We start from the raw sequence: 17,949 nt of genomic DNA, 5'->3' as shown, positions 1-17,949 counted from the left end.
ACTAAAAAGACATACTATCATAACAAAATTAACAATTCGCCTAACTCTCGCATGCTCTTTAAAACATTTTCCTCCCTTCTTTGTCCTCCTCCTCCTCCTCCTTCATCAACTCTAACAGCTGACGACTTTGCTACTTAAGAATCCCACCCTTAACCCATCTCTTTTAGAGAACTACAGACCTGTTTCCCTTCTTCCTTTCATTGCAAAAACACTTGAACGAGCTGTGTTCAACCAAGTCTCTGCCTTTCTCACACAGAACAACCTCCTCGACAGCAACCAGTCTGGTTTCAGAAGTGAACATTCAACCGAGACTGCCTTGCTCTCAGTTGCTGAAGCCCTAAGACGGGCAAGAGCGGATTCCAAATCTTCAATACTTATCTTGCTGGATCTGTCCGCTGCTTTTGACATGGTTAACCACCAGATCCTCCTGTCAACCTTATTGGCAAAGGGCATCTCAGGTTGTTTGAGTCTTACCTATCAGATAGGTCCTTCAAGATATCTTGGAGAGGTGACGTGTCTAAGTCACAACATCTAACTACTGGGGTGCCTCAGGGCTCAGTTCTTGGACCACTTCTCTTCAGTCAGTACGTTTACATGGACAACAATACTCCGATTTTAATATGATTAAGACAATACTCTGATTTATAATCTACCATGTAAACAGAGATTTTTGATTACCTTAATCCGGCTAAAGTCATAATCGAATTAAGACGTGGTGTATTCCTATTTTAGTCACATTATTGAAGTACAGTAAAGACATGTACACACCTTAATCACATTATTATCATTGTGTAGGACTTTTCGCCGCATTTTGCGACAGGATACACATATGGCAGTGGTAAACTGTTTGACGGCAAATAAAAGAGCTTCAACACCACCATCGTCTGAATGCATGTACAAATAATTACCTGCACTTGAAGCTTTCATAAAATAAAAAATTGTACATGGCATCATCACGAAGATGAACTACATGTTTATACGTGAAATTCCAGAGGGGACGTCGGATGGCATCACGTGGGACGTAATGACGTATGCCATTAATCGAACTATGTACTACTATAACATGTAAAACGGGAACATGAAAGGAATATTCTAAAAGCAACTCATGTAAACACCATAATCATAATATTCGCTTATTTAGAATAAGGTAAATAATTAGATTACTGATGTCCATGTAAACATAGTCAATGACGTGTGCCATTAATCAAACTATGTACTATAACTTGAAAGGAATATTCTAAAAGCAACTCATGTAAACACCATAATCATAATATTCGCTTATTTAGAATAAGGTAAATAATTAGATTACTGATGTCCATGTAAACATAATCTCTGTCTACATGGCATCACTAGGTTCTGTCATTCAGAAACATATAGCTTTTCATACCATTGCTATGCTGATGACACTCAACTCTATCTCTCATTCCATCCTGATGATCCGACGATAGCTGCTCGCATCTCAGCTTGTCTAACAGACATTTCTTGCTGGATGAAGGACCATCACCTTCAACTCAACCTTGCCAAGACAGAACTGCTTGTGGTTCCATCAAACCCATCGTTTCATCACAATTTCACCATCCAGTTAGGCACATCAACCAAAACTCCTTCAAAAACAGCCGGAAACCTTGGAGTTATGATTGATGATCAGCTGACTTTCTCAGACCACATTGCTAAAACTGCCCGGTCCTGCAGATTTGCTTTATTCAACATCATGAAGATCAGGCCCTTTCTTTCGGAACATGCTTCATAACTCCTTTTTCAAGCTGTCCAGGCTGGACTATTGCAATGCTCTCTTGGCAGGTCTTCCAGCCAGTTCTATCAAACCTTTACAATTATACAATTACGTGGCAGCAAGATCTATTGCAATGCTCTCTTGGCAGGTCTTCCAGCCAGTTCTATCAAACCTTTACAATTAATTTTTCAGCAAGATTAATTTTTAACGAGCCGAAAAGAATGCATGTCACACCTCCAACAGCTGCTCGTATAAAATTCAAGGCATTAATGTTTGCCTACAAAACCACCACTGGCTCTGCACCCCTTTACCTAAATTCATTACTTCAGACTTATGTGCCCTCTAGAAGCTTGCGTTCTGCAATTGAACGTCCCTTTATTGTGCCATCCCAAAGAAGCACAAAATCACTTTCTCAGACTTTTAAATTAAAGGGGTCATATCATGCGATTTCAAGTTTTCCTTTCTCTTTGGAGTGTTACAAGCTCTTGGTGCATAAAGAAGATCTGTAAAGTTGCAAAGACTAAAGTCTCAAATCCAAAGAGATATTCTTTATAAATGTTAAGAGTCAGCCACGCCTATCTAAAATGGCTCATTCTAACACGCCCCCACATACAGTATCTACGTCAATATGTGGAAATATTAGCATAATGCCGACCCCAAATGTGCACGCAAAGAAAGAAGGCGTGGTTTGTGGAATTTGTTCGTGGACGACTTTTTTTTTCTAAAAAAATAAATACAAATTTTTAAATTCCGACTTTGCTATGACAATCTGGCGCTTCTGAATCAGCGACTGTAAGTATGTTTTGTTACTAGCTTAAGTATTTGCTATTGACTGTTCAAATGCGGAGTTTTGCGCAGTGCAGAGTAACGCGTCGTGTGTGTGTCCTATTGGGGAACAGGGTTTAATCACAGGAGAGTGAACCGTCTGTCAGAAATCATAGCTCGTCAGCTATCTTAACCGTGGCTTGTGTAATGCATCATCACTGTGTCTGTCACGTGACTCTGTTGCCCTTTCGGGCTTGAACTGATGGTAAAACTAACGACATTATTAACTGTCTTGATATTTACTTTGAAAGCTTGAAGCTTGCGATTATGGTAAGGGGCGTTACATTTCCGACGCATGCTTGTGGTGTTCGGCCAATCACAATGCACTGGGTCAGCTGGCCAATCAGAGCAGACTGCGCTTGTCGGAAGGAGGGACTTTGTAGAAAACGAAGCGTTTGAGAGAGGCGGGGCATAGAGGACCTACAATAATGTACAGTATTTGAAAAATAATGTGTTTTTTGAACATTAAAGCATGTCAACTGTGGCGAGGGGGGCCGTGGTTCAGCAAGGTCTGCATCGAGAGAGAGAGGCAGGAGACGAGCGGTGCGTAAGTAGGTCAAGCGCAAATGATAAACACCTGTGTCTCGTTTCAGTAATTGGTGTGGAGAGACCGGATAGAAGGGGCTACCTGGAACATGAACGGGAGCCACCCGGGGAGACGGGTGTAGAGAAACACGGAAGCAAGTTGTGCTATGATTATTTTGAGTTATTGACTGCGAGTCTGGAAGCACTGTGTGAGCGCCATATTTTGTTTTGTGCACGAGAGACTCAAATAAACTTGCGTCCCAGCAAGCCGACCCTGCCTTCTTCCTTCCACTCTCTTGAACCTTACCACATCAACATATTCTGTTATACCAAATACACAAAATAATGATCTTTAAAATAGCATCATATGACCCCTTTAAATGTTCCCTCTTGGTGGAATGACCTGCCCAACTCAGTCCATCTTCAAGAATCGGCTAAAAACACATATCTTCCATTTTTATTTGACTCTCTAACTCTTGCACTCTCTATTCTAATTCTATTCTTTATATTTTAAAAAACTAACCCTTGCTTCTCTAATTTTTTTGCATTCTATCTAGGCCAATTTGTTTTCTTTTTTTATTATACAATTATAATTCTGACTTTCTGACTTCTGATTAACAAAAGCAAAAAAGGCCTCTAACACAAGCTTGCTCTATTCTTTTTCTATTCTATGTGTATTATTTTTTATTTATTATGTGATTAAAAAAAACCTTGCTATCTTTACTGCATTAAGCTAACTGAGACTTGTTATGGCACTTGTATATCATTGCTCTTTTGTTGATTTTGATTGCTTCCATTGTCCTCATTTGTAAGTCGCTTTGGATAAAATGTCCAAATGTCTAAATGTATATGTAAATGAATGAACGTATATTCAAGTTAAACTAAATTGAACCAGAGTAAACTGCCAAAATAGAGAATCGTCATTGCATCAATCTTTATTAGCTTCAAAGTAAGAGAGAACATATTAGCACATATAGACTAACAAATGCATCTAACCTTGAATGTCAATTACATTTCACAACGCAATTGGCTGCTTTTGTTGCTTTCCATCCGGGTGAACACAGAAAACGTGCACAGACAATTCACACAGGACGTGTTCTTACTGAACTTCTGCATGCATTCTTTCATCTGTTTGGTTGCCTCTATGTTTTCAGCATCTTGCGCCATGAGCCATTTTTTTAATTGGCAAGGAATTCATTTTAACCAATAAATAAGGCCTACTGGGGGAACTTCACATACAATAAATAATATTAATGAAGAGCAGAGCATGAGCAAATATAATATGAATATGTGGCTGCTGAGTGAAGCTGACTTATAAATTACAGCATACGTAACAACGTAAAAATAAGGAACAACTGCTACACTCAAATTTTCAAATTTATTTTTTTTTGATGCTGTTTATGCATTTTATTTTGATTTAACACCATGTATCAGGTTTGTCATTCAAACATGACTGCATCTTGTTAAATTGATTTGAAATTTCAGTTTTTTGGCTTAACTCAATGTTTTCATTTCGAAATAGCATGTTTCAATCAAGTACCTCAAAATATGTTGTACACTTCCCATCATGCTTTGCACATGACTGGATATGGGGAGAGAAAACGTTGAAATAAAGTGTTATTTTATGCATTTTTTAGTAAATTGAGATAATAGGGAGACTTTTTCATGTCTAATGCTCTATTATGTGGGCATTTTAAAAGACTTTCTATTGGTGTATTTTGTGCGAATTTCCATTGTGGTGAAGTGTGGAGCAAGTGGTTGGGTTGAGGACCTGCTTAAAAAAGTCTAAAATACTTATTTAAAAAAAAAAAAGCAACTCCAATGGGAATGCTAGTGATGTACACCACAGTACCATCCTTAAACTGCCAACATCTAACATTATATGTATAAAGAAAAGTTATATCTTACTGACTACTGTGAAATTATAACACTTTGGCTGTACGTGTGGTTCTACATGATGTAAAAATATCATCTCAACTCAGATATTTCATGTAGGATGAACTAAAGCAAGCTGAGTAAACTCAATTAAAATTTGACATGTCCTAATAACTTGATTTAATCATGTTCAAATAACATGATACAAACATGTGGAACCACTGTCCATGATCAGCCAAAGAGTCATTTTTTTTAGTGTAAATTAATATGAAGGAATTTCATATTTTTTAAGGTTAAAGGAACTGTCCGAAAAATGTATGGATAAAGTCCAGGCAGAAAATTACCTGTACAATTTGAAGTAGTTTGTGCTCTTTATTAAGACATACAGATAAAACTTCAGAATAACTTTAATAACAACAACAACAAAAATAATTTAATGCTTAACAGATCACTGTTTTAAATACATTCAAAAGGATGCTATAATAGTTCAACTACAGATGTGTTCATGTTAATGACTGGTGGGTGGAGAGCAGTGTTATGAATCCAAACTGTTTTGGAGCAAAACGTTTGAAATTTCCAGAAATACAGACGATGAAAATTTTTTTTCCTGCTAATAGAAATTTTACATGATATTTGCATAGCATATATTTATATATAAAGTATATATTTATGAGGTGGTTCTTTTTAATGAATCAAACACATATGGCTTCCTTTAATGTTGTTCCTTGGGCTCATGAGACTAGTTATTAAAGTATTTAGCAAAACATTATTTTTTTTTTATGTCGAAATTATGTCATCATTTGACAATATGTTTGCATCCCTGTTCTTTATAGGAACTGTTAAGGAACCGTGATTGTTTTTTTTTCTTCCCATGTCTGAAAAAAAATAACTGACTGCTTGTGGTTGCATTTCTGCTTTAAAGGGGTCCTATTATGCTTTTTCACTTTTTCAACTTTAGTTAGTCTGTAATGTTGCTGTTTGAGCATAAAAAAGATCTGCAAAGTTACAAAGCTCAAAGTCCACTCCAAAAGGAGATGTTTTATTTAACATAAATCACTTTTCAAAAAGTACAACAAACGACTCGTTTGGACTACAACGCATATTTTCCGGGATTTGTGATATCACAAATATCGACGAATGGGACGAGACCTGGTTGAGCTGCACTAGAGAAGGCAACGAGTGTTATCACTATGTCGGAGACACGCTAGCTTTTCCAAGGCAGATGAACTTAGGTTACAATCATCCAGGTTTAAATCACGCTCAAATTGATTTGATTTTGACGCAATATTTACACTGAAGCTCGCAGGTGGCTATGGTAAGGGGCATGACATTTCCCGACCAGGAGCCGAGTGCTGCCAATCACAACACAGACTGGCCCAGCTAACCAATCACAGCACATTTCGTATTTCAGAAGGCGGGCCTTCATTTGATACAGGAACTATTCGAGCCGGTCATGCCAGACTGAGGAGAGAGGTGTTGTAATAATGTAAAATATGTGAAAAATAATGTATGAGAAAACCTAAACTAAAACCTAGTATGAGAGCCTGTTCTAGTACACCCCCAAAACAAAATCAAGGCTTTGTAAAAGAGCATAATAGGACCCCTTTAAAGGATTAGTTTACTTCCGGAATAAAAAATTCCTGATATTTTACTCACCCCCATGTCATCCAAGATTTTCATGTTTTTCTTTCTTCAGTCAAAAAGAAATTAAGGTTTTTGAGGAAAACATTCCATGATTTTTCTCCATATAATGGACTTCAATGGGACCCAATGGGCTGAAGGTCAAATTGCAGTTTCAATACAGCTTCAAAAGGCTCTACACGATCCCAGTCGAGGAATAAGGGTCTTATCTAGCAAAACGATCAGTCAGATGAGCATTTGTTAAGAAGTATATACATTTTTGTGTTTTTTAGAAAAGTGTTTTTAGTTTTGCTAGATACGACCCTTACGACCCAGGCCTGTCTCTTTCTGATCTGAAGCGGGCAGAATGCAAAGCTAACGGGCTGTAGCTTCGCGTCAGGTGGTTCTTGAAGACCCAGAGAAACAAAACAAAACTACAAAATGTGCCCTCTGGTGGCTAACCAGGGCACCACAACCAGACACTGTGACAGAACTACTTGTGAACTATGAGCAGTTAATAAAGAATAACCAATTAATTACTAATCACAACAGTAACGTCTTAAAAGTGAACAATTGGGTTCTTTGTGGAAACTCATTTATGAATTTGATATCCCCCAAATAAGTCGGCTACATTTTAAAATTGTGACTACTACTCTTACCAAAGGATGGATGTTCAAACTTAAACATAGAATAATAATAAAAATGAAAATTCACTTAAAGTTAATAATTAAGAAGTGATGCTGACAAGCTCATGATTGAATTAGTTCACAATTATGATCTCTGCTTCGTGTCCGTTCAGTATCAATGTTTCCCACTCCAAAAGACCTACTGGTAAAAGATCACTAGTGCTTCACACAAATGTATGACTGTACAGTATGTCAGATATAAAATATGTTAAATAACGTATTAATTTACTTGTGAGTAATTACTGAGGGGTTAACGTGTTTTTCACTTTAAAATAATGGTCCAGATCACTAGTAGTTCCTGCAGGCTGACAAGGTAACGCTCAGTAGGTCTTTTGGAGTGGGATACATTGATACTGAACTGACACGAAGCAGAGATCATAATTGTGAACTAATTCAATCATGAGCTTGTCAGCATCACTTCTTAATTATTACAATTTTTAAGTGAATTTTCATTTTTATTATTATTCTATGTTTAAGTTTGAACATCCATCCTTTGGTAAGAGTAGTAGTCACAATTTTAAAATGTAGCCGACTTATTTGGGGGATATCATATTCATAAATGAGTTTCCACAAAGAACCCAATAGTTCACTTTTAAGACGTTACTGTTGTGATTAGTAATTAATTGGTTATTCTTTATTAATTGGTCATAGTTCGCAAGAAGTTCTCAATGAGGATACATTTTTTGAATAATTCTCAAATATCTAATAAGGAACTAGCTTTGTCCTAAATTTGCTATTACTTACTGCTTAGTTAATCTTGCTTCTCTATTAGTTAATAGTATTAAATTAAGTGTTAATGTAGTACTACCTATTACTTCCTGCATAGTTACTTGTTAACAACGGACCATTATTCTAAAGTGTTACCCAATAATGTACAGTATGTGGAAAATAATGTGTGTTTTGAACCTTAAACCGCATAAACACATTTCATTACACCAAATACATCAAATAATGTTCTTTTTAGCAACATCATATGACCCTTTTAAGTCCTGTAGCTCAAACCTCCAGTCCAGCGGGCGGCGCTGTTGTGTAAGCAGAGCTCATCCTCTGTGACTGCTGTCCACAGCGCTCCCTGCTAACCAGTTCTCCTGCAGGTCAATGCCTAGCCGATTGCTGACCACTCTGGTGCATCGTTGTATTTCAGAGTATTGAACCTCCGTCTGGAAATAAGCGGGATGTCCGGGACGAATGTGATTCAAATCACTAATCTGTCGTCGGCGGTGAGCAGTGATCAGATGAGAACTCTGTTCGGCTTCCTGGGGGACATCGACGAGCTGCGACTATACCCGCCTGAGTGAGTCACAACAACAACAACATACACACACAAGCACACACGCTCTCTCTCACTCGCCTGAGAAAGTCACAACAAACCATACATATCGGACACACACATCCCAAACAAACATATCAGACCGCTTCATAGCGTTGACAACACAGCATCAGCATCACACCTTCACACGCACACATTAAACACATAACTACATCCTCACATACGTACACACTGCATCCTTACATATTAAACACACTTGCACAACATCACTATAACACATACTCTTCAAACACACCACACATGAGCATCAAAAACCCTACACTTCCACACTTTAAGAATGACACACACACACACACACACATCAAAGGCCTTGACAATGACGATATGACTTGTGTGAACCCTCAGCGATGTTGTAACTTGATTATGTGCTATCTGAAACCATGTATGGGACTTATCATCAGTAATGGGACTTATTGCACCACCATAACCCATTACACACTGCTTACTCCACTTGCATAGATTTAAATATCTGTAGGTACTTGCAGATTTAGTTAGGCCTATGTGTATATCTTTATTATCCTGGAGTGCAACAGTCAGGAATTCCATTCTGTTTCTCCATAGGGGACAATGATTTTGAATGGTAACTTATATAAGCCTTTAAAGACAGACCTACTGTGAGCAACACACTTACTCGTGCTGTACAGCAGAATTCCTGGTGAACATCTGCATTACCCATAGAGTGCATTAGTGCCCATTAATTGAATTTCTCCCCTGCACATTCCTCAATCACATGCACACAGCACACTTACTGCTGGGCTATTGAGGACACATCCCCTACATGCACTATGCATTCCTCTATAACATGCACAGATAATTTCTTGAATCTTGAACACAAAATTATGACTAAATGTCCGTCTTGGTGAGTATGCAGGCAGGTAGGTAGCTTTTATTGTCATTCAACTGTACATACAGAGTGCACATATGAACGAAATTCCGTTCCACTAGCTCATAAATACTGCACTAAACTAAACGCATACCATAAAATCAGTATACAAATATAGATATAATAAAAATTACAACAGTGTTCATTTAAAAGAATATAACACTAAATGGAATGACAGTAGCATATAAATATTAAATAATGCACATAGTAATTAGCAGCATCTAAAACAACATTATTGCACTTATTAAGCAGCAGCATATAGTACAATTATTGCACATCATAAAAAGTACTGTTATTTCAATGTCCACATCTAGTACACATAAGACTCACTACAAAAAGTTTCAGTGAAATAAAATGGTTAAGAGGTTATTTTTGAGTTCAGAAGTCTGATAGCATGTGGAAAACTATTACAGAACCTTACTGTTCTGCACCGAATGCTGCGAAACCTTTTTCCAGAGGGCAGCAGCGTAAACAGTCCATAATGAGGATGGGTGGGGTCTTTTGCGATGTTTTGAGCACGAGTCGGACCGCATTTGTGTGCGAGGTCCTGGATGGAAGGCAGTGAAGAGCCAATGATCTTTTCCGCTGTCCTCACCACTCTCCGTACAGACCTCCAGTCAGAGGCTTTACAATCCCCAGACCATACAGAGATGCAGCTGGTCAATATGATCTCTATAATGCATTTGTTGACAGTACTGAGGATGGGAGAGGGAAGGTGTGCTCTTCTCATCCGACGCAGACAAAAAAGACACTGCTGTGCTCTCTTCACAAGAGAGGCGATGTTAACGGTCCATGTCAAGCTATCTGTGATCTGCACCCCCAACAACTTGATACTACTGACTACTTCCACCGCAGTGTCATTGATAATGAGTGGTGGACAATTCACATAAATTACATAAATATTACATACATTTGTTTAAAGGTCCCATATTGTCAAAACTGAAATTTCCTGGCTTTCTGTCATGATAACTGAGGTCTAGGTGCTATGTAACTACCATATAAGTTTAAAAAATGTCAGTCCACAGTAAAATTCACACAGCCTCCATAAAGTAGCTGTGATTTTTCATGAACCGTTGTGACTTCCGTAAAAAGTTGACGTCAGAACTACACAGTCACCACCCCGAGCACCGCCCACCGTCCCACTCTCCTTTTCCAACATTGCGGAAACATGTCAAAAAGGTTCACTTTAACCACGAAACCAGATCGGCCGACCTGTAACGTTACACTCTCACTCAAAGGATGGACGATCTGACAGGATTGCTACTATGAGGTGGATCACATCTAACATGTATAGTAAAGACAAACTCACGGTGTCTATCTAGTCATGATGAAGATGTATATACATTTCAGTTTCAGCAGGCAACTATTTTTACAGCTACATTATTGTTCCAGCCACAATTAATCACAACAATATATATACAATTACAAATGATTATATATAAATCGTCAGTTTGTTGTTTTATACACATGCACACAGACATTATTTCATACACGACAGAAACATAGACATAGACATATGGCAAGAAATCTGTAGACGCGCCCATAACAAGAAAAAACAATACTTTATTTAACCTTTTCTGATAAGAAGTGTGCGCTGCAAACGCAAGCATTTTTGACGATTGTTTCTGTCCAGTCTGCTCGTTTTATCGCGTTTAACCACAGCTGTCGTTGGTTTTTTGTCTGGCAGTGGCAGCAGATATGCGATCAAATTTCTAATTTGAGGCTGTATTACGTCGATTCTGGCACCCAACATCACAACAAGATGATATTTTAAGCTCCTTATGTAGCCGAATCTCCGCTGGTTTGAATGGGCCGCCTCCAGTTTCCCCTTTGTTTTGCTGCCTCCAGCTAGCGCTGTGACGTCGGCTGACCCTAGTTACCTGTGGTTGGCCTGGCCATGCGTCACTCAGAAAACAACAGGCCAATCAGAAGAGAGGCTCATGAATATTAATTAGACAGGCCAAAATCGACCTGTTCTCAGAAGAGCTCCTGAGAAAGGAGCTGTAAGAACTGCTTTGCACGAGTCATTTACGAATAATTTAGAAATTAGGTAAAATTAAATCTATTTTTTATGAAAACTAATGTGTTTTTTGACCTTGCATGCATGTAAACCTGTTTTAGGAGACTCATAAATCAATATTAGCAACCTTAAAAATGGCATAATAGGGGCACTTTAATGAATCCTAAAAAAAGTATCAGCTTGTGACCAAATAAAATGTTTATATTAATGTTTGCATATGATACCGTTTCTTTAAAGGGGTCATATGATGTTGCTAAAAAGAACATTATTTTGTGTATTTGGTGTAATGAAATGTGTTAATGCGGTTTAAGGTAAAAAAAAAAACATTATTTTCCACATACTGTACATAATTGTTTCTCCTCTATGCCCCGCCTTTCTGAAACGTATCGATTTTTACAAAGCTCATCGGTCTGTAAAGCGAGGTGTGCTCTGATTGGCCAGCTATCCAGTGTGTTGTGATTGACGAATACCTCAAGCGTGTGACGAAAAAGTTTACCATTTTTATCCTTTTTTTTACAAGTTTACCCTTTACCATATTGTGATGCCGTGTCCCGGCCGGAGCGATGAGACAAAAACATTAAAACCAATTATAAACGAGGCATTTGTTGCATCCAGTGGGGACATAATTACGGATTATAATGATTTATACTGTCTTTTTACGCGTTACATTGCATCACACGTAAACATAAAACCATGTCTGCATTTGTGATCGGAGAAATAACAAACAACAAGCGCTACTCTACACTGCTCAAAACTCACGTTTGAATCGTCAGTGGCAAATTCTTTAAATATAAAAAACTTACTTACAATCTGAGAGTCAGAACAGCCGGCATTGTAGTCTACTCTACCAGGATCCAGGAAACAGTCCTCCATAAAATGCGCTGGACACATCTGAATATTTGGGTTGAACTGTTCTGGAACAGTGTTGTAAATACAACTTAACCACTGATTTCTAGTCGTGTCCTCTTTTGGAAGGCCAAACAAAGTAGTTTCGCTTTCGCAATAATACACACAGCGTCACACACGACGGCCTAGAGGGAGCGGAGTCCAGCTTGAGTGAGCGGCGGCGGGTGGGCTTGAGAACGGCACGACCGGCGGACTTGCGGCAACCACATGTGATGACCCCGGGCTGGACTCCGCTTCGTCCACGGTGAAAGCCAATCCGGCGATCCACAGCGCGAAGTTGATGTATTTCCTCAGCGACCAGCACGGATCAGCTCTAGGCATGGGGAAGCAGGTATCATCCTCTTTTGGAAGGCCAAACAAAGTAGTTTCACTTTCACAACAAAACACACAGTGCCTTCAAGACATGGCGGCAGCGGCAACAACAATACTACAGCAAGAATAAAAGTTACGCCACCTTTCTTTGCGTGAACATTTGGGCGGCGTTATGCAAATCTTCCCACATCGTGACGTAGACATGTGGGGGTGTGTTAGAACGAGCCTTTTTAGGTAGGTGTGGTTGACTAGGCGTGACAATTTTCCATCCCTTTGCAACCCTAGTGCCCACACACTTTTTCAGCGGCTTAATTAAAAAAAAAATTAAATCATGCGAATGGATGGGTTCAACAAAAGCATACAATCGATTAACAACCACGGAGCTCAAAGTTTCCTTATGAAGAAAATGAATTGAGTTTAATTCTGGAATCCAACTGTTGTACTCTATATTATTCTGAAAATAAATCTCCACCAATCAGAGAATTGTGACGTGTCAAAAGAGCACTTAGCCCCCACTGTCAGTTTTCTTACTCTCTCAAACTGCTTTGATATTTGTTGTGGTCGACCGATATGGGATTTTTAATGGCCGATGCCGATATTGAGAAATCAGTCTGGCCGATATAATACATGTAATTACAGTAAATGAGAGACATGCAGAAATTTGGTGAAACTAAATGAACATTTATTATGCATAAATATTTATTAAAACCTACATTTAAAAAAATAAACAATTGAGGTAACAATTAGTGCAGCCTTTCCTTTTCTTTTGCTGGAAATTTACAAGTTTTTTTTATAAAACCTAAACAATTAAAATGTAAACAACAGAGGTAACACTTAAATGAACAAGGTTTAGTGCAGCCTTTCTAACATTTATAATTAATAAACAAATTAATATTCATAAATTAATGTCAAAAATATGTGTAATTCCATGTATTTTATGTACAATACATATATATAGTTTACCGAGCAACAGGTTGTTTTAATTATAGCATGGGATAGTTGGTTAAAGGTTCACCCAAAAATGAAAATTAGCCCACGTAATTTGTGGGCTAATTTTCATTTTTGGGTGAACTAACCCTTTAATAATAAAGATATATGTCTCTGATCTGTTTTGTTTTGCTTGTCTGTTTCATTGTAAAAATAATACAAGCCTGGATGCGTATAATTACATGCTTGGTTATCAGCATATAGCAGCATTAAATAAGCCCCGGATCATATTAAAAGTTATACTACACGCAATATTACGCCAATCATGGGCAATCAAATACAGCAGATATTCCTGAATACACATATAAATGAATTCAAACTAATTATTATAACTTAACATGAGAGTTCTCGTGTCGACCCAGCTTTCATTCTGGAGTGCACCGGCTTTTGAGTTCACCGGAAAACAGCGTCTTGTTTAAAAGTACCCGAGAACAACGCGCATATCTGAGGAAGAGCCAGTTGTGGGATTTTTGATTGTTTGTGAGGTAAACACGGTTTCATTTTTGTTTGAATTCGTTTATATCACATCTGTGTCTCCCACCGGAGCGAATCTGACATCTCACGGTACGTTTGAATAAGACTTTGCTGCACGCCGGAGTCAAGTCAAGTCAAGTCACCTTTATTTATATAGCGCTTTTAACAATACAGATTGTGTCAAAGCAACTGAACAGCATTAATTAGGAAAATAGTGTCAATAATGCAAAGTGACAATAGTAAACACTCATTTTTCAGTTAAAGACAGTTCATCATTGAATTCAGTGATGTCAACATCCAGCTCAGTTTAAATAATATCTTTGCAATCATGTCAACGATATCGCCGGAAATGAAGTGTCCCCAACTAAGCAAGCCAGAGGCAGCGCGGCTCTCCGCGCTCTCAGCTGGGTCTGCTTTGCCATCAGGTCCCGGATCTGCTTCTCCACGGCCTCCAGCTCGACCTGCACCGAATGCAGCTCGAACGTGTCCTCACCTGCACTCAAAGGTAGACACACATCCGCCATTAAAGCAAGTAACAGTGAGTAAAACAATGGTAATGTGTGTGAATAGAGTATTAGTGTAAGCGAGATTAGCGGCAACCACGCTGGCGATGCTAGCGGGCTATATGCTAATAACGGACTCGGAAGTCAAAAATAGAACTAGTGCTAACAAGGCGCTCTGATTGTTTTTGTTGTAGAATACGATAGGGGATATATTCACACGTTATAGAACCGATAAAGGATGGTGTATAAAATTGAATTTAAGATAAAAATGGGACGACAAAGAATTAACTTGACGGAGCTCAAACTCAAACCACACGGCAGCAACAAACAGGAAGTGACGTCATGAGTGTTACTGTATGTAACACAACGTAGCCTCACGTTAGAAAGTAAATGACAATTGCTAATTTTACTGTCTGCCAGGTGCTGGCTTCACATCTGAGTGGCTTGTCTTAAAGAGCAAGCATAAATGCACAATATGGTGTCATAATCTGGTTTGAAAAACATCGGCCACACGGAAAGACTTATCGGCCGAGGCCGATATTTAACCCTCTACATTGCGAGTAAATCACTCGCAAATGTGACTAAATCTTACTCTGGGCGACTAAATAATGTCTAACATTAGCCATTAGCAAATAAATTCTTAGATTTTACACGCCAGTATGTGTGTGAGAGGCGTTCAACACAGATTTTCACTCGATAAACACTCTGACTGAGTGCTTGAGAGTTTCGCTCTTCTTCAAGCGATCTGTACTATTTGGATGCGCTCAATGGATCATGTCATGTACTCAATCGATGCGCAGTATGTAGCACGCAGCGCACCTGTATTTGACGTACCGTAAACTAGTGTGAAGGCGCACGACTCGCCGTCGCTTTACTGATAGCGCTGTGTTTCTCACACATGCAAAGAGAGAGAGCGAGAGTCTTGCATACCACGCTGAATCGACGCGCTACATGTAAACCATATTCTTTGTTGTATTTTCCTGTCAAAATAACAGAGTTCATTTAGAATTATTCAGCTTTTAAGAACAAGCAGAAGATATGCCGGTTTCTCGGCAGTGGGCGGAGCTAATGCTCTCGTTGGTTGGCACTCATCTATTACCGTCCCTGTTTTGATTTCAGCAAATCAGTTCAAGCGAACACTGACACCATGATTAATATTCATGAACCCAGCAGATAATAATAGTAGTAGTAGTATCTTTTAATAATAATTACTATTACCTATGACCAACAATATCTTAAACACCACCACCAGTCCTAAGTTCAGTTAAAATGACAAATATGCATTCATTCATGGTTACCAAGTTTTAGCTCTAATCACTAGTTCTATCATTAAATAGTGATTATCATAATATCATAATATAATGCTTGATTGGCTGAAGTTAAGAGTCCACATTCAGTTATTTAAGAAGCTGTTCCATTTTACAAAGATAAGCTGATTGGGTGGAATCATGTGTGTGTGTGTGTGTGTATAGCTAAGTAAATGTGTGTGTGTGTGTGTGTGTGTGTGTGTGTAAAATAGTATAACAGTCTGGCGAGTAAACAAAAAAATTTACTAGCCAATGGCGATTATATTGCCAAGGTGTGCGTAGAGGGTTGATATTTTAAAAAATCCAAATATCAGTGATATATGCAGCGATATATCAGTCGACCACTAGATATTTGTATGCATAATATGCATATTTTGCAATAAACTTAAAATGTAGTGTTTCAGTATGTAAAATCAACATTTAAATCAATATTTTTATATTTCTCTATTGTAATCCATTTATGTCATTCACAATGCTTCATGGAATGTAGTTCTTTCTTACATTAAAGCCATTACGTCCACATTCTTTTAGACTGATTTTCAAAATACTTCTTTTTTTTTTTTTTTTTTTTTCAAATAAAAGTTTGTAATTTTGTGTTTCACCATGCTGGTGTTTTAATTTGTGGTTTATAATTCTTAAAGTAAAAAAAAAAAACCCTATGGGAAAAATACTTCCGGAACCAAGGCAGCCAAAAAAGTGGGTGGGCACTGTTGCACTCTATCCACCTTATTTTGCGGAAATAAGCTGTTTTCTATGAATGTGCTTCTGAGACTTCTGCTTCATTAGCCATGGTAGGGAAATAAGGAGAAGAATAACAAAGTGCAGTAAACGGTAAAATTGTTTGTGCTTCAACCCGGTGTGTTTATTAAGACAACATATTAAAATAATATGGTAAGAAACACCAGTTTGAAAAAAAACAGCAGTTTTGTACAGCTAAAAATAGTGGATGACACCGGAAGTCAGACACATTGCATTAACAAATGAAAAATAAGGTGGATACTTGCTTTTGTAGACAATTCATTTTATTGTTTAAAATCTCTAAAAGCACAGTTAGCAGACTTCTGAATAGTGCTAATATTGTAAACTAAAAATGAAATGAAAAATTTTCATTAACTGAAAAACTCTAACCTTAATTGAAAAAACTAAACTAAAAATACATTTTTTGATTTCAGATTTAATAAAATAAAAATGATCAACTAATTGTGGTTTGTGATACACAATATATTGAAATATTTCCAATTTTATAACATTGTTCATAACATTGACAGTTTTTTTATGTATTATGAATGAGTCTGATTTATTCAAAATCTCTGACTCGCAATCATAATGCTGTTTGAAATATCAGCACAACCTTTATTATCTGTGGCCTCATGCCTACAGCTGATTTTAATAAAGAAGTTTTTTTTTTATATTTACAGCAAAAACATGTCATTTACTCACCCTCATGTCATTTCAAACCTGTGTGACTTTCATTTGTGGAAGACTTTTGAAGAATGTTGGTAACCAAACAGTTTGGGTTACCATTTATTTCCATTGTATAAACATAACGGAAGTCAAAAGGGAACCGAAACTGTTTGGTAACATTCTTCAAAATATCGTTGTGCGTGTGTGTTCCACAGAAGAAGGAAGGTCTTTCAGGTTTTGGAATGACATGAGGTTGACTAAATCAGTGTTTCCCAACCGGTGTGCCGTCTGTCGAGAGCAGGGGTGCCGTGTAAAAAAAAAAAAATCATTTTTTTATATTTTTAAATTGCTAAAATGTTCAAAAAAGCATCTATTATATAATATCCATTTCTGATGTCGCCAATAATTAGAGATGCACTGAAATTTCGGCTGCCGAAAATTAGTTCACCGCTCAGGTTTCACTTTCACGTGGTGTGACGCTCTGCGTATTATCCCACTCTATGCGTTTGCACTCCGCTCAGTCGCTCCGCTCGTATACCGTTCATGCGAATCGGAACAGC

The 17,949-nt window shown here is 37.9% G+C and overlaps 1 protein-coding gene across 1 annotated transcript in view; it reads left to right on the top strand.

Moving 5' to 3' along the window:
- Window positions 1-8,292: 8,292 nt before the first annotated feature.
- The window catches only part of LOC107596013 (serine/arginine-rich splicing factor 11-like), a 29,441-nt gene continuing 19,784 nt past the window's right edge, over window positions 8,293-17,949 (top strand). The window contains exon 1 of the mRNA XM_016286614.1: window positions 8,293-8,557. Within this exon, the coding sequence (XP_016142100.1) occupies window positions 8,439-8,557 (119 nt within the window). The 5' untranslated portion in view covers window positions 8,293-8,438. The remainder of the gene's footprint in view (window positions 8,558-17,949) is intronic.

The sequence above is a fragment of the Sinocyclocheilus grahami genome, unplaced genomic scaffold (assembly GCF_001515645.1).
Source record: "Sinocyclocheilus grahami isolate Dianchi unplaced genomic scaffold, SAMN03320097.WGS_v1.1 scaffold212.1, whole genome shotgun sequence".
NCBI lineage: Eukaryota > Metazoa > Chordata > Actinopteri > Cypriniformes > Cyprinidae > Sinocyclocheilus > Sinocyclocheilus grahami.
Note: the sequence above shows the minus strand (reverse complement) of the source record. Positions and strands in the feature narration are given on the sequence as shown.